The sequence below is a fragment of the Setaria italica genome, chromosome II (assembly GCF_000263155.2).
Source record: "Setaria italica strain Yugu1 chromosome II, Setaria_italica_v2.0, whole genome shotgun sequence".
Taxonomy (NCBI): Eukaryota; Viridiplantae; Streptophyta; class Magnoliopsida; order Poales; family Poaceae; genus Setaria; species Setaria italica.
The window spans coordinates 4126981-4152045 of NC_028451.1; the positions used below are offsets into that span (position 1 = coordinate 4126981).

Here is a 25065-nt window from a genome sequence, read left to right on the forward strand (position 1 = left end):
TAGTAAACATAGTCTAATTACAAAACTAATTGCATAGATGGAGTCTAATTCGGAAGATGAATCTATTAAGCCTAATTAGTCCATGATTTAACAATGTGATGCTATAGTAACCATTTGCTAATGATGAATTAATTAGCCTTAATAGATTCGTCTCGCGAAGTAGACTCCATTTGTACTATTAGTTTTGTAATTAGCTCGTGTTTAGTCCTCCTAATTAGCATCCGAACATCTGATGTGACCCTGCTAAAATTTAGCATCTCATATCAAACAACCCTTGAATCATCCATCATTGAAGAGGACATAAACTCAATGCCGGTACCCGGTGGCCAGGGGATCTAGGCAGGTTTGGATTCGGACTCCCTAAATTCCCAATACGTCACCGGATCCGACCCTTTCTTACTCCGACCCGACGGAAGGTGAAACGAATGGATCTCTGTTGAGAACTTGAGACGCATAGATCCACGGCAAAATCAGGAGCCGATTTGGACGTCGTCATGGACAAGGTAGCTTCTTTTCCTCTGAATCAATAGCATCTTCACTTATACGCTCTATGGAACAAACCCTTCTGATGTGGATTTTTGCCAACCCTAGTGGAATTTTTGCAGTCACAAACTGGGGGGAAAAAAGATGCTTCAAAGTAACAGCTTTATCCAAAACTATATGTAGATCGGAACTTTTGAAAGGCCACTGCAATGCTTAACGGAGACTGATCAGTGTGCCTCCTTTTTCTTCTATAATTCATTTTGGATCTACAACTTCATCACACAAATAGCAGCCTAAGAGTGTTCACCGCCTGTTGTTTGTGTTTCTATGATATTTGTCATGCTTACTGAGCTAAGCGCTTATCTAGAATAATTCCTAAAGGTGAACGCGTCCACACTGCATTTTTATCTAGGAAGAAAATCTTATACATGATAATATTTTATATAAATTCTTGGTTTTGATGGGACAGCCATCCTATAAATTGCAGTTTTCCAAGGAGCAAGATCATTGCGATTGGATTAGTAGTTTGCCTAATGAGATTCTGGTCACCATCCTTCACAAGTTGGACACCAAACAAGGTCAACCACTTTGTTCAATCTCTGCGATCGTTCACATAGATTATAAGAGAGGGGAAACAACTTTGAGAAAAACTGTCTCTAGCGTTCTCGGGCAGTGCCGAGTGCACTGATGTTGTCAACTGTGCCATAGCTTCTGCAGCTGAGCGGAGTGTTATGGACATTGACGTGGCAATTGTCGGACATACAGAGTACGAGTTCCCTTCATGGTTGTTCTCTAGTGATAGATGTTCATCACTGGTCACTTTATGCCTGGATCATTGCAAGCTTTCTGTTCCCCATCAGCTTCAGAGGATTCTCTTCTCTCACGAAGTTCGTTCTAGTCGTGATGGACATGAGTCTGAAGGATACACAGGTTCTTCTCCTCAGGAACTGCACAAACCTGCAAAGTTTACACCTGATTGACATTAATGATATTATAGTTCTGCAGCTTCCAAAGCTTGAGGAATTAGTATGGCTTTGGACTTCTCCATGTGGCACATTCAAGATTGATACGCCGGCTTTGCGAACGCTGGATTACTGTGGAGAAGTTCTTCTCCCAACATCTACGTTTCAGTCCTTGCCATGTCTTCAACATGTTTCTCTGCAATATGTTTATGGTAACCACCCTGACTGTCATGCTGCAAAGTTACGGATCATCTCTACTTGATTTCCTCATGTTAAGAGCTTGCACACCTGCGGTATCATTGTATCAAGTCCCCAAGGTGAGCCGGGTGACATTGTCTTGGTATGCTCTAATGTGTTGTTCCACTGCTAACCAGTTTGAATTTTTGCAGTTTGTCAGACTGAGAACGCCTGGTGACGCTACAAACTACTTTTTTCGCGCATTTTTCTTGGAAGGAATGAGTTGACCCATGTACATGTTTTGACATTTTCCATCCAAGGTGCGCTATTTATCATGTTTTGAATCTCATACTGGTGCCGTGTGGGATGATTCCAATTTTGAGCACAGCAGTTTGAAGGAAGTGGAGATGTATAATTTCAAGGGAAGAGACAATGAGATAGGCTTTGCTAGACTACTGCTTCATAGAGCTCCAAACATGAGACACATTGCTTTCAGCCAAGCTCCTCTGCGTGAAGCTGTGGATCGCCAGTTCATACCCCCCCTGAACTGGCCTAGAGCTGAAGAATTCAGCCCTAGAGACTATTAGTTAGTTCTCTCTAAATCAGTGGATGGTGGTGTTTCTTCTAGTGTGCACGTGTCATTCATGTAATTTGAAGGGCACATCTGATTCCATTGTGCTACACCTCCAGATGCAATGTGGCATGTAGTATATGACTTTATTGCAAATGAGAACTAAGTTTATTAGTGATACTATTATAGTCTTCCCACCTTTATGTACTTGGAAAATCGTCTAATGATGTTTGGATGTGATGGTATTCTAAAAATATATAAAAAAAACAATTTTCTTTTTTTAAAATATGTTTTGGCCTTCACCTTGCATGTAGCATGACTAGGGTTGCCATCACAGTTGGCCTTCACCATGGATATTGGAATGGTGCGTTTATCATGTTAGTGCACTAACCATGTGAGCTCAGCTGGTTAGTGTTTTTTTTTTGTAAATGACACGATATATGTAATTTAATGGGAACACAAACACAAGCTTGTAGAATAGGAGCCAATTCATGTCTTCAGCCATTGAGCAGATAGATTCAGCAAGCTGTTCACGAAATCACGAGTACACTAACTCAGGCAAAACTAACCACTTTTACCTTCAGAGCTGACCTTGGTGGAAAATAGAGTGCTGTTCACATAAAGTAAGTAGATATCTTAGGTTTTTCTCTCAGTGCAAACCCTTGGGATGCCACTAAATCATCCATTATTAAAGATGAAATAAACTCAACCCAAACATCCTTAAGCATATTGCAATGAGGTTGATAGGCTAAAGCCAACATACACGCCCCAATTTGCACATCCAGATCCTCACGAAGTATGGTTTGGCACACCAGCTTTTGTCAATCCAAGGCATATCGGTCTGCAGCCACAAGTATGTTCCAAATCATTTGACTTCATATCAAAGCAAGAAATAGATCGGTTTTGTAATTAGCAGGGCCTTGAAGATAAGGTTGCATTTCTTGGATGGTACTCAGACGAATTCAGTTCTCCTCCATCAGTAGTACCTTAGGACCAATTGCACCGTACTGACCACTGGCACCTTAGGACGAGCAAAAACTAGCATGCTAGTAATACAACTTACTATGAATTATAGACTTATAGTCCACGCATACTTTCACTCGACAGTAAGTTGTTTGTCCAAACATATTCAACTTAGGATGAGCTGATCAAGCAAAAAAGCTGTCAAGCTACCAAAGAAGTCAACTTAAGATGATGATGTGCTCATGCTTTACGAAACCTACATGCCTTCTCGAACACTTCAATTACATCAGGTGGGCAAGTTCTTTTCAGATTCCTGTAACCTTGGGTTCTCTGCACAGCATCCCTAGCAATTGAACAGGTGATAAATTCCAAGCAAGCATCCTTAAGCATGTCACATTGATGCTGATCAGCTAAAGCAAATGTGGTTGCCACGGTCTGCACACAGAGATTCTCACAAAGAATACTTTGACACATCAGAGTTAGCCTCTCCATGCCATACCGGTCCGCAGCCACAAGCAGGTGGCGGATCATATCGGTACGAGCATCTGCCTTAAGATAATCCAAAGGGGGCAAAGAGTCGGTGTAGATGAAATGAAGCAGCTCCCTGAAAACATCAGGCTGCATATCCTCGATGGTTATGGGCACTGCTCCTGCCTCCCTCAAAGGCCCATAGAGCTGTGCTTTGAAGACAGGTGAGCGCGTGGCGAGGACAACCTTGTGCGCTGCGAATTCCTCTCCTCCTACACTGAAAGTAACATCCACCCCCACCTTCTCTTCCAACAGCTTGGCATAATGCCCTGCCATATCAGACTGCGGCACCTGAATTTTGGGAATAGTTTTGGTTCCTGTCCTCCATGGCTCCTTGATGACAGTGACGGTGCATTCCATTGTGAGGCAATCATCCCGAAGGCAAGTAGGCGATTCGAAGATGCTGCGTTTTGCCCGAAAGAAACTAATCGCGCTATGAAAATCTTTGTCTCTTTGGAACTCCCTCGGTGCTTCCTTGTGCACCGAGACCAACAGCCCAGTGCTCTGGTCGACCAACCGCAGCTCGTAGGACGCCCTCAACTTGACGTGTTTGGACGCGATCACGATTCCAGCTACGGATTTGTCGCTGAATCCATCAGGGCGGAAGAAAATGGCCCAGTGGTGGCCGCCAGCCCGGAACGTGCTGGATACGAGGATTTTCTTTTTCTCGCCGGCTGCGGTGTTGATGTGCTGGCTGTACCCGCAGATGTGGAAGACACCCATGCCTTGCTCACTCCCGGAATTCCACGTCGACATCGTCTTTGTGTTCTGCATCCGCGGCGAGGAGGATGGACCGGAGGAGGCAGGGCCGGCGCGACGGCGGTGGCAAGCGCGTACCCTAGAGGCCTGGAGTCTGGAGATATCTGACGATAGCAATAAAGAAATCTCAAAATTGGAAGCGGAAGGGGAAAGGAGAGAAGATTGCGGAGGGGATCGAACCTTCCGCAGGCGAGGTGGCCGGAGATTGGGGCGGCGGCGCGGAAGACGACGGGACAGAGGTGGCCGGAGATTTGCGTTTCAGGAAGAAAAACGGCGAGGAGAAGATTGTCACAACCCCGAGGCCACCAGCGGTGAGGATCGGAATCGACCGCCAGGAATTAACTACTCACTTACATGCGGGCCCGGTGACGTTAAAGACCCGTCAGATATCCTGTCGCCTGTGGCTTCGAGTGGGCTGGCCCGTGGCATAATGTCATGGGCTATGAATTGCTTTATGGGCCATACCATGATTGAGAGTTAATGGGCGGGCCTAGACACTGGATTTTGGGCATGAAGAAATTGGGCTCTTTGTCGGCACGGCCCACCCCGCAAAATCTCAGGTCTCTCTAGTGGTTTCTCAAAAAAAAAAAAAAGGTTGTGAATCTTGTTGCGTCGTCCCCGGTGAATCTTGTTGGGTCGCGATGGCGAGGTCGACGCGCAAATCCGCAGCGCCGCCTAGCCACGTTCCTGAGGCGGGGAGATCTCGTAAACGGCAGCGCTCCAATAAGCGAGATCACGGCGGCCGCGACTGGATCAGCGCCCTACCGGACGAGATCCTGGTCGCCATCCTCCATGGGCTGGACGCCAAGACGGCGGTGAGCACGAGCCTCCTCTCCCGGCGATGGAGGCACCTGTGGAAGTCCCTGCGATCCCTCCGCCTCAGCGAGGTCTCCCTGCCCGACGACGCCTCCTGGGTCCGCCTCGGGCCGATGCGGGAGGAGTATCTCAAGGCGAACAAGGTCAACCACTTCGTTCCCTCCCTGCGATGGTTCTCGGAGATTATCAAGAAGAGAAGCGCCGCCGACGACAACGAAGCTCTGAGAGGACTTTCCGTCGTGTTCTCAGGCAGCGCAGAGTGCGCCGGCGCCGTCGACGGCGCCATAGCCGCTGCGTCCGAGCAGGGCGTGAAGGGCATCGACGTGGCGGTCGTCGGAGATACAAGGCTGACGAAGTACGAGTTCCCTTCATGGCCGTTCTCCGACGATGGTGACATTACACGCTCATCATCGGCATCGCCGCTGGCCAGTTTACGCCTGAACAACTGCCGGCTCTCCGTCAGCGAAAGCTTCCAAGGATTCTCCGCTCTCACGAAGCTCGTCCTCGTCGCGATGCACATGAGCCTGGAGGACACGACGGCTGTCCTCAGGAGCTGCAAGAACCTGAGGAGCCTGTACCTGATCGACATGCTCGACATAAGGGTCGTGCGGCATCCGAGGCTCGAGGAGCTGGTGTGGCTCTGGCCCCCTCCTCCGTCCGGCGCGCTGGTGATCGAGGCGCCGGCTCTGCGGAGGCTCGAGTTCTGGGGCGCCGGCGAGGTCCTCCCGGCGTCCACGCGTCGGTCCTCGCCGTGCCTTGAGCATGTGTCTCTGCAGTTTGTTGTTTACGGTGGCCGTCCTGATGAACGTCATGCGAAAAACCTACGGAACATCTCTGCTCGGTTTCCTCGTGTTAGGAGCCTTCACCTGCGGTACCAAGTCCCCAAGGTGTCTCATCGAAGAACATTATCTTGGAATCTTGGTGTGGTTATTAAGGGGGCGTTTGGTTCCTTTGCTTATTTTTAAGCAAGTGTCACATCAATATTTAGATACTAATTAGGAGTATTAAACGTAGGCTAATTGCAAAACCTATTACATAAGTGGAGGCTAAACAGCGAGACGAACCTATTAAGCCTAATTAATCCATCATTAGCAAATGTTTACTGTAGCAACACATTGTCAAATCATGGACTAATTAGGCTTAATAGATTCGTCTCGCCGTTTAGCCTCCACCTATGTAATGGATTTTGTAAATAGTCTACGTTTAATACTCCTAATTAGTATCTAAACATTGATGTGACACTTGCTTAAAAATAAGCTAATGGAACCAAACCAGGCCTAAGTTCGTGTGCTTTGTTGTTTCACCGCTAACTAACCAGTTTGAATCTTGTTGCGCGCAGTTGGTCGTCAGGCCGGGAACGCCTGCCATTTTCTCTAAGCTCAGGGTCCTAACTTTAAGCATCGATACGAAGCCTTCGGATGATCTTCTTTGGATGGCCATGTTTGTAGCTGCCGCGCCTTGTTTGGCGACCCTACAAACTAATGTAAGACTGTTAGTTTCTTCATGCTCTCCTACGCATTCTCGATTTTTTTTCCATGCATTTTCTGTATTATTATCTTGTTTCATCAGAATACTAGTATACATACTACTTGTCATTTGGAGGGAATGAAATGAATTATTAGCTCATATATGTGCATGCATGTTTTAACCCTTTTTCCATTATTTCAGGTGCGCTATTTACCATTTCTTGAATCTCGTAATGGTGTCGTGTGGGATGATTCCGGCTTTGAGCACAGCAGCTTGAAGGAAGTAGAGATGTACAATTTCAGGGGAAGGGACAACGAGATAGGCTTTGCTAGGCTGTTGCTTCGTAGAGCTCCAAGTACGAGACGCATTGCTTTCAGCCAAGCTCGTATGCGTGATCGTGAAGATGTGGATCACCAGTGTATACCTCCTGACTGGCCTAAAGCTGTGGAATTCAGCCCAAGAGACAACCACTTAGTTCTCTGTAAATTGTTGGATGGTGTTTCTACCGGTGCTCGTGTGTTGTTCATGTAATTTACCTTTGGAAGAACGGCCGGATCCCTTGGTGACTTGGTGTAATACGTCATGTATCATGATTTGATTGATTCATAGTAAATAGCAGGTAAGTTAACTAACTTTATTGGAGAATAAAATCGTAGAAGAATGTTTGGATATGATGGTATTTAAAAAGCTGAAATAACCTTCATAAATCATTCAAAATAAACGTTTTGGCCTCCGGCCGACTTAGAACCCCTTTACCGGTACTTAAATGACTTTGCGTTCAAAAAATAAAGAAAAAAAAATTTGACGAACAACATATGTGATGGAGTTAGATATGCTTTCTTTTGAAGTAACCCGTAAAGAGGTCTTCAGTACCAGGCAATAACACCGCTCGGTACTTAATAGCACGAGATACTGGTGTTATTGCTTGCCATTTAGTACCGGTTGGTATTATTACCTAGTACTGTAAAAGGCTTTTGAGGACCGAAAATTTCTACTCGGTACTACTTTTGGTACTAATTTCGCGTGTTAGTACCGGACGAAAAGCTGTCTGGTACTTAACGTCAAGGACGAATGCTCATATTTCTATTAGTGTATATAGGGATGAGAGTGGAAACAAAATATACGGAAGACACAAGTTTATTGAAGTTTTCCCATATTTTGGAGTACAATTAACATGAGAATGGTAAGGAAAACAGATAAAAGGATATGGAAGCGAAAATGCTAAACAATAGACAATAGTCTAGACTCTTCATCGTTCTTTTCACATTTAGCCGATAATTGCAACAGAAATTTTCCATTCATTCAACAGTCTCCTATTAGGGATACTCCAATAGGAGGAGAACAAACTTCATTTTCGACATCGCAGGGGTAGTAACGGAATTCTCTTTGAACGGCATACGCACGTGCCGACCGTGTCGGGGGAAGAAACCCACCAGCCTCCGCCTCCGCTCCGCCGGTCCGCCCCACTCGCGCCCGCACCTCCCCCTCCCTCCTCCAGTCGCCTCCGCCGCCGCCGCCGACGAACCTCCCCCGCCTGGGCGCTCTCTCGAAGAAAACCTCCTCCCCTCTGGTCCTCCAAGGCCCTCCCTGTTCACGCGGCACCAGAGCTGCAGAACCCTAGATAAACCCTGGTACGGGAGCTAAGCCCCCGCGCTGCTATATCGTACCTAGCGGCGGCGATGGCGAGGGTCCTTCCCGGAGAGTGGGTTCCCCACGTAGAGGCCTACGTCGACGTCTCCCGGCCCGCCGCGCAACACGTACGGTCTCACCCCTCCTCTCCCCTGCACTTCCCTTCTCTGCACAATTGGATTCTCTGAGCTTGAAGCTTTGGTTCAGTTAGCTTATTGTTCTCAGAAATTCGGTTGCGTTAGCTGTAATGCGAGGTTATTTTGGCTACTGGACGAAACTTTCGGACTATGTGAGCAGCTTGATAGAAAAAATTTTCAGTCTGAAATTCTGTGTAATCCTGCTGCAGTTTGTTATGATATGTGCGTGAGTTGAATATTCATCTGGAAAAAAATATGCCTTTTGTTTGACTAGTGTCAATTTTCATGCTACTTTCATGTGGAAGCTAATGCTGGAACAGTAATGCAATGAGACAATGGCGCCTTTTGTTAGACTAGTAACTGATTTTGTGTGGACCCTAATGTTTTCATAACAGTCTGCCAGTGTGGATGCGCTTGCGGCCCTGGTGAACAAGGACAAGCTGACCCTCTTCGATTTGGTATGCCTCAATCTCCAAGATAGTATCATTTCGTAGTGTGATCCACCATGACTGGGGAAAGGAGGTTGACTTCATGGTTTTTCTCGTTGGTGATTTGTTCAGGTGTCCAAGATGGAGATGTATTTGACGACAACAGATCACATTGTGAGATCAAGAGGTCCTTTTATCTCTTTCCTCTGTTGTGGTTATCTTTTATCTCTTTTCTCTGTTGTGGTTATCTTCCATATTATATTTAATCATGCTTTCTCGAGAAACAATCAAACGATTAACCTTCTGTATGAGTTTGGTAGGACCGTAGGAGGTATTGTCTATGCTTAATTGCCTAGATTTAAGGTGCTAGTCACTCCTGTTAATTTTTTAAAGAAGATAAATAAGTCAAATCATGTTCCTTTTTTTTTTCAAATTGCTGCACTTAATCTATCTGAACAAATTCAATCTATTTAAACAACACAAAACATGCAGGGGCATGTATGCTTACGCTCTGATTGCCAGAAGAAACTGAAAATGGCAACAACAAGTGTGCGCCACTTTATTGGATTAATAAATTGCAGTTTTGAAAAAAAAATGTGAAGTTCATTATTTTATATTCTGTTCAACACAACCTGCCAAATTCTCTTTCTTGGGGCATCTGTTCCTGATAGATTTGAACTTAATATCATTAACCTTCTAGTGGCAGATGCATATTGTTTGCTAGTTATTTACTTGTAAGTTTTTATTCTACAGGAATACTGCTCCTCGGGGAGATATTGTCTCGAATTTCGGTTAAATGGTTAGACGTCAATACCATCACAACTTTGTCAGATTTTTTTATATCAAGATTGGTAAGTTTTGATACTTTGATTATGTGGATCATTATTGTTTCCTCTTAAAATACTGTCCTAGAGCTTTAAGTATTAAAGGGGTCAAAAGAAAGAACTCTGAATCATGGTTCTGAAGTACACTTTATGTATGATCACAATTGCTTGAAAATAGTTTCACGTATTGTTATTCTTACCTGATTTTATTTAGTAAATATTACCTTCTGTTTATGTAACTTTCTTATTGCAAACATGGAGCGAGATCAATACCTGGGTGATAAGGAAACCAAACTAGGGAAGCTAATGGCTTTAGACTTATCCAAGTTCTTATCAGACCAAGGCATTCTTTTGTAATATAACAATAACAATCAAGCCTCTTTGTCCCAAGCAAGGTGGGGTAGCTAGAGGTGAAATCCAACAGCTGCAAACAAGGAGAATATGGAAAGTGAAATGTTTTTTAATATAGATGATGGCAAAAGGCCTTCTTTTAAGTAGACAAAATTATTTTTCTTTATCTGGGATGCTTACCTTCAACAACAAAGCTTTTTTCTTCTCCCGAGCAAGTTAGGCCATGCTAGAAATGTTTACCAAGCCTTTTAGGGAAAAAAACTGCAATGGCTAGAAATGTCATCACTGCCTAAACCTGACGCTTTATTTAGTTTCTAAGGTACGAGTTACGTATAGCAAAACTGTCAAAATTATGGTTTTGAAAATTGTGGTTTCTCTTGCGTGTTGTCAAGTGTCGATGGTTACACTGACAATAAATCTCTTTTCTACACAAGCAAGGTTTTGCATCTCAGTGGGATGCAGTTTACTAAGATGGCTGCTGAATATTGTTGTAACTTCATTTTTTTTCCTTTTTGCATATCAGTCAGATTGGCAAGCAATACGGGGAGCACTTGTTGGTTGCCTGGCACTATTGCACAGAAAGCAAGGTGTTGGTTGTATCGTAATTGCCGATGTCAAAAGAATCGTTGAGTCTTTCTTACAGAATGTTCAAGTGCAATCACTTGCAGCTGCTGACCGCAAGGTTGATTTGATTCATCAGTACAAAGATGCTTATATAAGTTTAGATCTTAATCTGATATACTGATATCTTTTCCATCTTTATGTTTGGCTCAAGCTGTGCTTCCAAATTCTGAGCTGCATACTGGATCGGTACCCGGAAGTCGTCAAAACAATGGTGTGGTGATTACTCAATATCTGAACGACAGAGTCACTATCATAATGTCAAAACATAGTTGCTATCATTACTGGAAAAAATATATATTTATCAATTCTATCTGTCCAACAGCTTTCTAGCTAGTATTGCTCTCTCTATGCTACAATCTCTGTTCTCTTCTGTTAGATGTTTTAGGAGTGAAAATTTTCCTTTAATTTTTTGTCACAATGTTATAGAACTACATGAGTTAGTGATATGGTCTCTTTGTTTTTTAGTTCCACAAGATCTGGTGTCTTTTTTTTAGTTCGTAATGGCTAGTTTAGAAGAAACAGAGCAAATTGTTTTTTTTCAATGTTATGACTATCTCTTTATATTTGCATTTTCAACAGCAAGCACATGTACCCCTTATTTGTTCCCAATGCTGGGTTTTTTTACCAAATCATTCATATCAATATATCAGTATGATTATAGTTCTTAAATGTAATATAGTTCTATTTTGGTTTAAATTTGACAACACCTATTGGGATTAAGAAACAAGGTAGCAAAGTAAGCTGAGACGGTATAGTTAATAGGGGTACTTGTGAAGTGTACCATGGGAATGGGAAAAAAGGCAACTAGGCAAGTAACTATAAACCTTTTTTTTCGGAAGTGCTAATTTTCTGGGAGAAGACTGGGTATCATTACATCTGAGACTCTGACATGGATATTTAGTTTCTATTTCACTGTTAGTTTGTTTTTATGTTTATGTTTCCCATTCTTTAGATTTATGTAGAGATGTGTTTAATATAGTCACAAATTTAATTGATACGTGTAGGATGGTGAACAGCTGTACTGGATCTGTGAAGCAATTGATGAAGAGAAGGACCCAGAATGCTTGAAGCTTTCTTTTCATGTAGTGGAAGTTGTCATGAAGCTATTTCCAGATCCATCTGGTTTGGCAGCGCAATTTGCAAGCGAGTTTTTTGAGATTTTAAGCAAGTATTTTCCTGTCTACTTCACACATGTATGTTAATGGACCTATTTGATGTTCAAACCATTTTATTTGCTCTATTATTCTGTTGTTCATTAGTTCTTGACCTTCCATTTTCCAAAGTAGGATCATGACTATATGTGTCATGTATGTATGCAGGGAGTGGGCGATGATTTAAATGCTACAAGGGATGACCTTTCCAGAGCATTAATGGTATGAATATAATATTTTACCTGATTTATGATTTCAGGAAGATTTCCATTTTTTTTATCAAAGGATATATCTTAGCACTACTAAAATCTTTCTCGTACTAGATCTCTGCCTGTCATCTTTGTAGGTGAGGAATGATTAGCATTTTCTTGGCTAACAATATGTTTAAATCCTTGCAGCATGCCTTTTGTTCCACCCCCTATTTTGAGCCATTTGCCATCCCTTTGCTTCTCGATAAGCTTTCTTCCTCTCTTCCCTTAGCAAAGGTAAGCAGCTTAACTTACTGCATTGCTCCTTCAGCCATTTACCATTGTGAAAGTTCTGCTCAAAACTTAACTCTAATTTTCTTTACAGATTGAATCTTTAAAATATCTGGACAATTGCATTCGCTTCTATGGAACTGATAGAATGGTTAGACATGCATCGGCTGTGTGGTTTAAGTTGAAAGAAGTGATTTTTAGCTCTTCTCCAGAGGAATTTTTATTAACATCAGGGTCTCCAAAGGATGCAGAGAAGAATAAGAATCAAATGGTCTTAGAGGCTCTGAAATGTTTGAAGACTGCTATTATGTGTATTGATTCTTCAGATAAAGATCTTTTCATCAATTTGATCTTGTTGGACGAGGATATTGTGAATAAGATCCATTCTATATCAAGTGAAGAAAAGTCCATATTGAGTTCATTGGAAGATCTGGCCCAACTGCATGCACTCGGAAGTGTCATTTCTATTCTTTCTGAATCATCTACATATTTGTGTACCAGAGTCCTTCAAGAGCATTTTACACAGTTGGTAGATATTTTGGGAACATCAACTGACTATGAATCTCGGCAGTTGAATACTTGCAATGGATCATCTTCTGCAGCTGACAACTATGGGGCGCTCTATTTATCTGTTCAAATGCTTACATCCTGTAGAGAAGTGGCTTTGGTATCATATGCTGATTGTTCTTCTATTAAATTAGCGAAGGAGTCCTGGTGGCTTATCTTAGAGAAAAAGTTGGATCGGCTAATCCATTTCCTTGGATCATTTTTAACTATTGATTCTGAATCTATGCAGTCAATGTTCAGACAAGAATATGTCTCATGTGCTGGTATGGTTATGCCTTAATTATAAATTTACCACAGGCCACATTTTGTGAAATGTGCTCCTGTTTGGCATCATCACATTTCTCAAAACTATGTTTATCCATGCATATACTTAATATTGCCAAACTTGCAAATTCACAAACACTAAATACTCAGGGTGTCCAACTTTCTGCGCTTTTCCAGTTTACCTATTTTGTGTCAATGTTGTACTTTTGCCACTGATAATTAAGTTCTCTATTCTAATTCAGTTACTTATAAATGGTTTGCAGTGAAGGGCTTGTTAACACTAGCAACATTCCCGGAACAGTGCTCACCTTTAACGGCAAATGCTTATGAGGATATTCTGGCTATGCTTACTTCAGTAATTATAAGCAAGTTTGAAAATGTTGATTTATGGAGATTGTCATTAAAAGCATTGACTAGCATTGGTTCATCTATTGGGGAGTTCCATGCTTCTCAAAAGGAAGTGATTTACTGCCAAACAGTTGTTGACAAGATTGTTTCTTTGGTTGAATCTTATGATGGCCCAATGCCTCTCAGCCTAAGACTTGAAGCAAGTTATGAAATTGGAACTGCTGGGTTCAACTATATGTTAAGGGTTGCTAGATCACTTGAAGGAGCTGTTGTCACCAATATTTCTAAGGTCTGAGGTTTGCTTCCCCTGCTGGCTTCTTACTTCATGTAACTTTCATTCTTATAACTTGTAAGCAACTGAAAAAAGTTTTATTGATGGTGCAGACTAATGGAGGAATGGAATGCACTGAACATGTAGCCCATTTATTTGAGTGCTACTCCGGTCAGGTCCTTCCTTGGTACGACAACTTTGTTTTTATTGTGTAATTCTATGTTAAGAGAAATCTGAGATCTAAAAACTCCTGCCTGGGCTATCGTATTCTGTGAATGTAGATTAAAAAATGCTCCAGAAACGTGACTATTAAATAGGTGCGACAGGCTATCATATTCTGTGATAGGTTTCTCAAACATGGATGAGCCTAATTGCTCCTGCAGTCATGTTTACATGATGCTGGGGCTTTTGGAGATAGTGCAACAACACTTGATGTTTTGCCTGAATGCAAAAACACTTGATGCTTTTAATGGTGCCAAACTGAGGTTTTCTGATGGTTCTTCGACACATTTCTGAGGGCGCTCATCTGTAGTGTCTATCTGGTGCTAAGATCTTGAGGGCAATGTGGCTGAGTTAGTTTAGTGTTAGTGGTCGTGTTTGTGTTTTTTTTCCTCATGGTGTGCCTGGTGCCATGTTAATTAAGAAAAAGTATGTTCTTTCTAGGGTTGGGTTTTTTGTACTTTCTGTAAGATCCTTGTTTCTCCTTTTAATACAAAGATACACAGGTATCCTGCATGTTTGAGGAAAAAAAAAAGAAAAAAGGTTGCATGGATCATTTCCGAAGCCCCTTTGTTAACTGCTGCATGCATGCACCTTTGATTAGCTAGCTAGTTACTAAGATCAAAGGGTTTTTGAGGTTGTATTTGGGCCTGGCTATGGCCAGACCCTTTGCTCTTTCTTCTTCTTAATGAAATGACACGCAGCTCTCCTGCGTTGTTCAAGAAAAAAAAAGCACCTGTTTACCTTAATTTCTGCCAAGCTGTCTGAAATGTCATATAAATATGACTGGAGGTTGTTGTTTTTTTGCATGATATATGTTGGGTTAGTGAGCCATTCTCCCTCAGTAATAATCTCATTTATGGCAGGTTGTTTACTTCTGGTGGTATCAATGAACTTGCATTGAGCTTTGCGATGCATCTTTTGGATGAGATTAAGGACTTAACTATGTTAGATAGAATTGGTTCACAGGTGAGCTCTATCAAATCTAGCAAATATGTTAATTATAAGTTGCTTAATAGTACCTGTTGCTTTGATGATACATCTTGTGTAAATAAAGTATTTACATGTAACGATTGCAAAATAATCTCTTTCCATATCTCTCAGGGCCTCCTTGACTCACTAATGGCAGGAATGAAGCTTTTAGTTGGAGTCTGTACAGAGGAGCAACAAACACGGATTGTTCAGAAAGCATATAGCATGGTATCATCAGTGATCCCACTGCCGTTGAAATCAATGGCATATCATCTTTTGTCTGCAGATGAGTTAGTTCCTTCACACACTGTTCAAGAAACAGCTCTGGTTGGCATGCTTTCATCGGTTATAGTTGGCCTTCGGCCTCAAACACCTGCACCAGATATGGTAGTGATGATCAACCTCTTTACAGTCTTTCTACTGAATGGGAAACTGCCAGCTGCTTATGCATTAGCTTCTGTTTTCAATAAGTATCTACACAATCCAGAGTTCTCACACGAGAATCAGCTGGATAAAATACTTGATGGTATTCTTGAGAGGTGTTTCTCAACTGTATTAGCCAGCAACCAGTCAAAGATATCCCAGTCTGGAAATGTACTTTCTAAGATTGATATCTTGTCTGGCTTAGCCTGGATTGGCAAAGGATTACTTATGAGAGGAGATGAGAAGGTGAAGGACATTTCGATGTTTCTGCTTAAGTGTCTATGCTCAGATGAGACTTTGGCTACTATTCCATCCCACGAGGAAGAATCTTATGTCAATGATTCATCAAATACTTCTATTGCAACATCCGCAGCTGGTGCATTCCATGTAATGATGAGTGATTCAGAAGTCTGCCTAAATAAAAAATTTCATGCAAGAATAAAGCCATTATATAAGCAGCGTTTCTTCTCAATCATGATGCCAATCTTCCTCTCTAAAATCAAGGAAGCAACGTCAATGACAACAAAGTAAGTATCGCCATCACTGTTATTTTATTCCTGTAAATCCTTGTACCATTACTATATGATTTTCCAGTCGCACACTTCTCAAACATTATCCTGCTCCAGTGCATAATTGCCTATATATTATGTTTTCTTCTTCCTGATATTCATGTAAGTTTGAGGACATGTCAATATTTATATTCTGCCATTTCAGTTGGAAAACCATAAGCTTTTTTGTTCCGGGAAAGATGATGAGCTTGCATGCATACAGTTGTGGTTTGTTCCAGTTTACTATGTAAAATGCCAAAGGGGTTTTTTATTCTTTCTTGCTGTTAGAATGTTAGTGAAAGAAGTGACGCACTGGCACCATTTCTAATGCTGATCGATATGTTAGTTTAATAACAAAATTGGTGGTGACAACCTGAAATGGATTGAATGCCCTGAGAAGCGAAGGAATTCATTATGCCATGCATATCATGAAATGGTGACTTGTTATTTTTAGTAATGTAACTTTATAACCTAAATCATCTGTTTGCATGATTTGAAAATTTGTGCTTATCCTTATGAGCTATGTCTCGTCATGAGATAATATGCTAAAAGAAATGTATGTTTAATTAATGTTGGTTGATATTGCTTGGTGGGCCTTATTTTTATGTTCAAGCTTATGATTTAGCAACTGCCTGTGGATCGTTTTGTCCTTGTCCAATTCTAAAATCTCTTAAATGATAGAAAAAAATTGCCACTTATTGCAGATTGGCACTGTACCGAGCTTTTGGGCATATCATTTCCAATGCTCCAGTACCAGCAGTTATAACTGAAGCACATCAGGTTACAACTTTTTGAATATGATGTTCATACCCATGTAATCAGTCTTTATTGGGTCAAAGCTTACTAATTGGCCCATTCTTTTATTCCCATCTTGCAGATTTTACTCGTGATGGTTGATAGCTTAGCTAAATTAAGTGTGGATATCCAGGACAAGGATTTAGTGTACAATTTGTTACTTGTCCTGTCTGGAATGTTGATGGATGAAAAGGGTGAGATCATTTATATTGCTTTATCTCTACATTTGTACCATGTTTCTTAGTTTGTAGGTATTAACACAATAAGTTATGCCATCCAGATGCATAATTGCCGTGTGTTCTTTTTATACAGTCCTTCAAGTTCCCCATTTTGTTATTTTCTTCTGTAGATTCAAATCCAGTCAACGTTTATTTTGATACTGATTTATTGCAACGTATTTGATCAAGTTTGTTAACTTCGTTTTTTCCTAACCAGGCAAAGAGTGCATTCTGGACAATGTCCACATCACCATCAGTGTTCTTACCCAACTTGTTTCCTATCCTCATATGATGGTTAGTATTGTATTTATCCATTTGTCCTAACTGTCCTTCTGTTATATTTGTGAACTAATATGTTCCACAACCTTTTCCCTTAGGTTGTTCGGGAGACAGCTTTACAATGTTTAGTAGCCTTTTCTACTTTTCCTCACTCAAAAGTTTTCCCTATGCGGCGAAAGGTTAGTTTTCTATTTATCTATTTCTTTTATTGGTAAAATATATGTAATATGGCCATAGAGTAATTATAAGGTTGCCCAAATCTTGAAACCATACCATGTTATCACTCATAGACTCTAATTGAGATGATGATCAGGCTTTATGTTTCCACTGTTCACTTTCCTTGCAAGGGATAAATGAGATGCGATATATCTCATGATAAGTTCATGTTAGGTTTAGGGCAGAATTCAGCTGGAAGTTAAGGGATTGAGGGTGTCCTAATTAATATAGCTGACTGTTGTTGCATGAGAAACCAGGTTGTCTGGGGAAAAAGCTCATATCAGAATGACACATTTATGCAGGTTCTACAAGCAGCAATCAAGGCTCTCGATGATAAGAAAAGGGCTGTTCGTCAAGAGGCTGTTCGATGTCGACAAACATGGTGCATACATTTTGCTGGCCGCCCTTTTTATAAATTTTGTAGCAAACAGCTCTTCATTGCCTTATGAATTGTTTTCCTTCAATACATTCAGGCAGTCGTTTGCTTAAGGTTTGCTTAAGGATGGGCACGCTTTCAGTGGTCTGACAAGTTGGCGAGTTGCTTACTAGGCGATCCTGTTGTTACTTGATGAGTACGCACGATTGGTACGTCTTTTGGTTGTTTCAACTTTTAACACTTGGGTATTGCGATACCTTTCTAGGTTAATTCCCTTTCCGCTTGATGCACGTACACAGGATTCACTGCGCCATCACATAAGGTGAGAGTGGACACTGCGGATTGGTTCATGTCTGAAATCTTTTCTTTGGATCAGCTGCTAAGTTCCGAATGTTGGGTGATTCTCTGAAGAACCATGAAACTATGGGAGAAAAGTGCCTGGAGTTAGCCCTCCATCTGGGTTGCCATTTGCCAGCGTTGCTCTGTTTCTTGATCCGGAACATTGTTTTGCAGGATGCAAAACCAAATTGGATCACTTGAGAATGTAACCCTGGTCTCGCTAATGCCTTGCATGTTATCCCCCCTGATGTTGGCCATGCCTTGACAGTTTAGTTTGCTTTCATGTTTCGAGCAGGCCCTGAGTGTCTCATCAAGCATGGCTCATACGCTGTGTTGCAAAAGATACCTAGAGTAAATTGCGTTCACCATACAACTAGAGTAAATTGCATTCACCGTACAACTTGTCAAGTAGGTGCAGATCCAACAATTTGTACAATGCTCAACCTAGTACAATAACTTGACATGTGGGTGCAGGTGCAGATTGGTTCAATAACTTGTAAAAGGCTCAATCTAGTACAATAATTTGCATGTGGATGTGGATTGGTTCAAGAACTTGTAAAATGCTCAAATTAATACATTAAATTGGTAAATTGGTGCATCCGTAGTACAAAATGTTGTAACAAGCAATATATTTGCAAATGTCGGGCTAGAGAATATTTACGTAAGATTAAGTTATTGAACATTATTTGATTATTGATATTTGTGTCGTAAGGGTAACGTATTTAGCCGGGACTAGAACCTTTGGTGTTTACGAAATTATGTCTTTGTATTAATTATTTTTTATACAATGAATTAATTGTAATTAGAAATATTTAATTTCATATTCAATATTGATAAATTCACCCTCAATATTTTACATTTTGATTATATGCAATTTTTTGTTCAGCTAAAAAATCAATATATTAATGCATACTAACAGAGTTTGGCGCATGTACTTGTTTAGAAAGTAAAACTGAGCGAAACTAGAAACATACATGCTTCTCTACATTTGTTGAATACATGAAAAGAAACGCAGAAGAAACCTAAGGTCACATGCTCTCTTGTGGACTTTATTATTTCAGTAATACCAATAGCATAATTCTAAAATTTATTCAATTTTAACTCATGCACAAATAAGTTATGTACACAGCTGAGAAACAGCTGAGAAACAACAGACAGGTAACAATCAACGACTTTTATTGATAGAAAAATAAGAATTATTGATTGGAATAAAATTCACATGTCCATCTACTTTGCTTATTACATCCTCGTTGTAATGTTTGGACTGCAGGTGCATCAATTTGTCAAGTTATTGCACTAAATTGATCATTTAACAAGTTGTTGGACCAATCTGCACTCACCTGATAAGTTTTGTAGTAGATTTAACATTTTACAAGTTATTGGACTGAATAATATTACATGCCATGATTTTGTGATTGAAATCTGCTACGTCAATCATTCGGGTGTGGAAGATCATACCAAGTAGCCTCTAGAATATCACGAGAAGACAGTGCGCGATAGAGGACAGAGCAAAAGGAATAAATAGTAACTCTATTGTAGCCAGGATAATTATTAAAGAACGCAGCACCGTCCAGCTGTCCAAGCAGCAAAAGAGATGAACAATTGAGGAGTCTCCCGAAGCCTCTGCTCAGGCTATAAAAGGAGAAGCCAAGTGAAGCATTCAGCATCAATCAACACACCAGCATTAGATCAGCAAAAGCCACCACCAGCGAAGAACACCACCACCAGCAGAAGACCTCCACTCACACTCCACTACTCCATGAAGACCACCACCACCTCAGAAGTGCTATGAGGAATATCCACCATCAGTGGTAACACCCCACTACCGTTGTATTACTCCACCACCTCTGTAATATTAGAATGAAGGGAAGCCGTTGAAGCTCATCCCGCGGTTTGTAAGGTAATCCCTAAGGTTTGTGCTAAGTTCTTGGGGTTTCCCGAAAGGGAAAGTTGTATGTAAGCTTGTTCCGTGGAAATGGATTAAGTTGTCCTGGTAATATCCCTGCCTTCCTTTAAGCTCATTTGTATGGGGCGATGTCTCTACGCTAGGGACCCTAGAGGAGAAACCTCTACGTGCGTCGTTCTCGTGTTAGCCCTAGTAGCAGCGTTTGAGGAGAACCCTGTGTGCGTAGAAAAGTGTTCTCTTCAGGTGGAACTGCCTGGGGAAACGGTAGAGCCTGAGTTCTGTGTGCACGTGGCTGGGGATTGTGAGGGTGAAGATCGGGCTGGTCTGGTTCTGAAGCGAGCCAGCGATGCATGCGGTGAGTACTGAGTAGGAGTGATACAAAGCATAGCAGCAGGGCCGGCTGAATTTTTGATCTCGCCAACCTACAGAGATCCTGCGAATCAATATAATTAAGCTATATACTTAATCACGCACCCGCGCATATCGTGAAAGCGACCCATAATTACTAAATAGTTACTCAATAGTGCTGAATAGTTACGCAATAGTGAGCGAATAGTTCCACCAGTAAGTACTCATCCTGAGGTGCTCCACCCACTCGAGGTGAGTGCTCGAGCACTGTTCGTACCCGTATTTTGAATAGCGAGCTGAATTTGAATAGTGCCTCGTAATTTGGGTAGTAACCAGCGATTTTGAATAGTGTACGGAATAGTAACTCGAAATTCAAATTCTAAAATTAGAAATTCCGAAGCTCGCGGTCAGTACTTAGAAAATGACACGTGAGTTTTGGAATTTCTAATTTTAGAATTTGAATTTCGAGTAACTATTCACTACAATATCCAAAATTGCTTGTTACTATTCAAATTGCGAGGCACTATTCAAATTCAGCTCACTATTCAAAATACGGGAATGAACAGTCCTCGAGCACTCACCGTGAGTGGGTGGAGCACCTCAGGATGAGTACTTATTGGTGGAACTATTCGCTCACTATTGCATAACTATTCATCACTATTGAGTAACTATTCAACAATTATGGATCGCTTTCACGATATGCATAGGTGCATGATTAGGTATATAGCTTAATTATATTGATTCGCAGGATCTTTGCATGTTGGCGAGACCAAGAATTCAGCCGGTCGTGCTACTATACTTTATGTCACTCCTACTTGGTACTCACCGTATGTATTGCTAGCTTGCTTCAGAACCAGGCCAGCCCGGTCCTCACCCTCACCATCCCCAGCCACGCAGACACAAGACTCAGGCTCTACCGTCTTCCCAGGCAGTTCCACCCGAAGGGAACACTTCTCTGCGCACACAGGGTTCTCCTCAAACACCGCTACCAGGGCTAACACGAGAACGACACACACAGAGATTTCTTCTCTAGGGTCCCTAGAGTAGAGACATTGCCCCATATGAACGAGCTTAAAGGAAGGCATGGATATTACCAGGACAGCTTAATCCATTTCCACGGGACAAACTTACATACGGCTTTCCCTTTCGGGAAACCCCAAGCACTTAGCACAAGCCTTAGGGATTACCTTACAAACCGCGGGATGAGCTTCAACAGCTTCCTTTTATTCTAATATTACAAAGATGGTGGAGTAATACAACGGTAGTGGGATGCTACTACTAATGGTGGATATTTCGATCCTCATAGCACTTCTGAGGTGGTGGTGGTCTTCATGGAGTACTGGAGTGTGAGTGGAGGTCTTCTACTGGTGGTGGTGTTCTTCGCTAGTTGTGGCTTTTGCAGATCTGATGTTGGTGTTGATTGATGCTGAATGCTTTACCCTGCTTCTCCTTTTATAGCCCGAGCAAAGGTTTTGGGAGACTCCTCAATTATTCATCTCTTCTGTTGCCTGGACAGCTGGACGGTGCTGCGATCTTCAATAATTGTCTTGACTACAGTAGAGTTATTGTTTATTTCTTTTGCTCTATCCTTTATCGCGCACTGTCTTCTCGTGATATTCTGGAGGCTGCTTGATATGATCTTCCACGCTCGAATGATTGATGTCGCAGACTTCAATCACAAAATCATGGCACGTAGTATTATTCTTCCTATGGTCGAATCGTTGCATGTTGTGCAGTATGTAGATTGTGACATTCAGTCAGTCTGAACCGTGCAGCTTATCCACTATGTTGTAAAACAATGCGATAGCTGTTTCGCGGTGAAGATTTCTCAGTCGATGGCGAAATGGGAACCTTGGAAGATTTTTAGAATGCACAGCAATGTACTAGGAATTTTGCAAATTTCAGGTCTAGTAGTGTAACGTGTAGGAAGGCTGAGGTTTTTCTTGTGTCTAGAGGGCTGTCACCTTTCCTGGAGAGGCAGCACACGCCGACGGCGAGGCTCATGGAAACGGTGAAGAGGGCGAGGAGGACGATGCTGACGGGGTGCCGTTTTCGGAGGAGCACCATGGGCACCAGCACTGTCGTGTCGACACGAGTGGCATCACGGTCACCGAAATGTACGTAGGAACTAAGAACAAGCATCGATCGAGGGCTGCTCTCGATCGAACAAGCATCGATCACGTACGGGGGCACGCGGCCGAACGCTCGTGTCTGTCGTGAAAAAAGATGCATACGTCATGTTCGATAGAGAAATGATTTAAAAAAGAAACAGCAAGCGAAGACATAAAGCAGACATCCATCCAAACTCCTCCAATGTTAAACCAACCACCATGTCATAAGCAACCCAAATCCATCACCACGTCTCCACGCACAGATTCGACCATTACAATGTATCCGTGATCTCTACGCAGATGATAGCATGATACCGACACGACTCAGCAACGACGAACACGACCATACTAGTAGTCCGGCAACGCAGCTATACAATTCTAGGGACCGGAATTCTGGGCAAAGGAGGTTAACCGGTGAGCATTCAGGTACCAACGTACGGTATTCACACGGGACAGACCCGAAGCGTAGGTACGAGGTAGGACAAGAGAGCGGCGCGCCTAGTCGGCTGCCCTGAAGAGGGTCATCAGGGACAGGAAGAGGTTGATGACGTCCAGGTAGAGGGAGACGGCGGCCCAGACGTACTGGTCGTACGTGAAGCGCTTGATGATGTTGTCCGTGTCGTAGACGATGTACCCGCTGAAGATGAGTGAGGCCAGCCCGCCGTAGATCATCTGAGAGAGCTTGCCCAGTGGGAACAGGATCTGCATTAGGCAACAGCAAGGTCACCGTCAGCGTCGATTGTCAGATGGAGAAGATCCCAGGTACGTACTATCACTGTATCACATGACAGAGAATGCAATGATGCTGCAAGGACAGATCTCTCACCTGGATGAATGCGAACACAAGCAGCACTATGAGGGAGGCGAACAGGAAAGGACCCAGGAAGCTGAAGTCTTTGCCCCTCCTCACAGCCCAGAAAGTGTAAGCAGTTAGGCTAAGGACAACCACTGTTGTCAGAATTGCAGACTCCAGAATGACCTTGCCTGTTCACACATCAGATTATATTAGCAATCCATAGATCAGAACTAGGAGCAGAGCACAGAAAGGGTTAAAAGACTAATTATGAATTGACTCAGGAGGACTTATATTTGATAACATGACAGGTGCATCTCAAAGGGAAAAGGACATAACCAGAACCAACAGCAGAACAGAGATATATTACAAGCATTTCCTAAATTACAAAGTAAATAAAAGAACTAAAAGTTTACTTCAATTTGACATTCTTTGTGCATATCTTCATCTTCACCAAAATAACTCTTATGTAGTTTCAATACCTAATAATATATACTCCCTCTGTCCCAAATTACTATACGTTTTGGCTTTTTCTAGATACATACCTTTTGCTACGTATCTAGACATAATATATATCTAGGTGCATATCAAAAACTATATCTCTAGAAAAGCTAAAACGAATAGTAATTTGGGACGGAGAGAATACAGGTTAAATTCAGAAACAGAAAAGGCAAGTACATAATTCAACATCCTAATTATTGGCCACAAAAATCAGAGATGCACAAGACCAAAAGCCAATCAACCACATCATGCACCAACTGTTGTTGCCAGTGCACACCAGACAGATCATAAAGTTGGGTGTTACCGAAAGTAGCTTTTATATGCATAAGCATCACTTGAATCAAATGAGCTTAACCCAGCTGAAGATGACCAAAAGTAGCTTTTATATGAAGCAACTCTCAGTGCACAGCCTATAACAATTCATTACTCTATAAAAATCTATGTGACATGTATTGACTTGCAAACTGTAATCTCACAGAAACTGTGACTAAGCGGTAGCTTATTTTCATTGACAAATAACTGCCTTGTTGAAACTATTACTATATCGTAAAACCATGCAACAATTAAAAGGAAAGAAAAAAGAACCAGAAACAAATAGTAAATAACTTCTCGAGTTCCATGTTTCAACCAATGTTTTAAGGAAATCTTGAAGAGTAACGATTATTAATGTATTGCAAGTTTAAAAAATGCACAACCTGGTCAAAGGTCAACTTCACATTGGGTAAGAAAAAAGAAACAATAGGGAGAAAAAGAAACAGATGCGTCAATCTAAATGCTTTACAAGAACAAAATTGAAAAAGTCCACATGAGGGTCATATTTCAATTGCTTCTGACTCAGACAAGCATATCATAAAGCCACTAACACCTACGACTTGGCCATATGCACAAGGACTGGGCAAATGCCTCATCACATGGGTTGCCAGCACATGTTCCTTGAAATTTCTGTAATACACTAACAAACTAAAGTTCTTGCCAAAACCAGCTCTGTTATTGCATACTATGCGCCAGTTGCTGTGCATAACCAAGCTAAAACTAGCTGTAGGCAATTCAAAAGTAGTTGTGTCATTGCCAGAAATGTTTACGCGGATATGTGACGCAGATAAGCACATCATATATGCCACCAAACCTAAAACTAGGCTCTATACAAAGAGTGGGCAAATGCCTCACATGGGCTTCCAGGACAAGTTCCTTGAAACTTCTCTGTAACCTCACCAAAAAAATA

At 41.8% G+C, this 25065-nt stretch overlaps 3 protein-coding genes and 1 long non-coding RNA gene across 5 annotated transcripts in view; 2 read left to right on the forward strand and 2 right to left on the reverse strand.

Annotated features, from left to right (window-relative positions):
* Positions 1 to 183: 183 nt before the first annotated feature.
* LOC111256449 lies at positions 184 to 2385 on the forward strand. Of its 2 annotated transcripts, none has more exons than XR_002676545.1 (3): positions 184 to 503; positions 592 to 1762; positions 1835 to 2385. It is a non-coding gene; the product is annotated as an uncharacterized LOC111256449 (long non-coding RNA). The 2 variants fall into 2 exon arrangements; XR_002676546.1 differs by having other exon boundaries at positions 971 to 1762.
* A 283-nt stretch (positions 2386 to 2668) lies between these two features.
* Positions 2669 to 4738, reverse strand: LOC101786646 (BTB/POZ and MATH domain-containing protein 2). The gene is made up of 2 exons (XM_004955559.4): positions 4624 to 4738; positions 2669 to 4547 (listed from the first exon to the last, which is right to left on the reverse strand). The coding sequence occupies exon 2, from the start codon at positions 4456 to 4458 to the stop codon at positions 3397 to 3399; it is 1062 nt and encodes a 353-aa protein (XP_004955616.1). The 5' UTR covers positions 4459 to 4547; positions 4624 to 4738; the 3' UTR covers positions 2669 to 3396.
* A 3412-nt stretch (positions 4739 to 8150) lies between these two features.
* LOC101752499 (MMS19 nucleotide excision repair protein homolog) lies at positions 8151 to 18674 on the forward strand. Its single transcript, XM_004955560.4, has 21 exons — positions 8151 to 8483; positions 8888 to 8950; positions 9053 to 9107; positions 9674 to 9771; positions 10619 to 10777; positions 10871 to 10930; positions 11724 to 11912; positions 12039 to 12092; positions 12269 to 12355; positions 12444 to 13179; positions 13444 to 13817; positions 13913 to 13986; positions 14885 to 14987; positions 15123 to 15940; positions 16666 to 16741; positions 16839 to 16950; positions 17192 to 17268; positions 17352 to 17432; positions 17772 to 17851; positions 17943 to 18054; positions 18145 to 18674. Exons 1-20 carry the CDS (start codon positions 8406 to 8408, stop codon positions 17956 to 17958), a joined length of 3390 nt encoding a protein of 1129 aa, XP_004955617.1. The 5' UTR covers positions 8151 to 8405; the 3' UTR covers positions 17959 to 18054; positions 18145 to 18674.
* A 4048-nt stretch (positions 18675 to 22722) lies between these two features.
* LOC101752909 (protein LIFEGUARD 2) overlaps positions 22723 to 25065 on the reverse strand; it is a 4303-nt gene continuing 1960 nt past the window's right edge. The window contains exons 3-4 of the mRNA XM_004955561.2: positions 23376 to 23533; positions 22723 to 23251 (exon numbers count right to left, since the gene is read on the reverse strand). Of these exons, the coding sequence (XP_004955618.1) occupies positions 23048 to 23251; positions 23376 to 23533 (362 nt within the window). The 3' untranslated portion in view covers positions 22723 to 23047. The remainder of the gene's footprint in view (positions 23252 to 23375; positions 23534 to 25065) is intronic.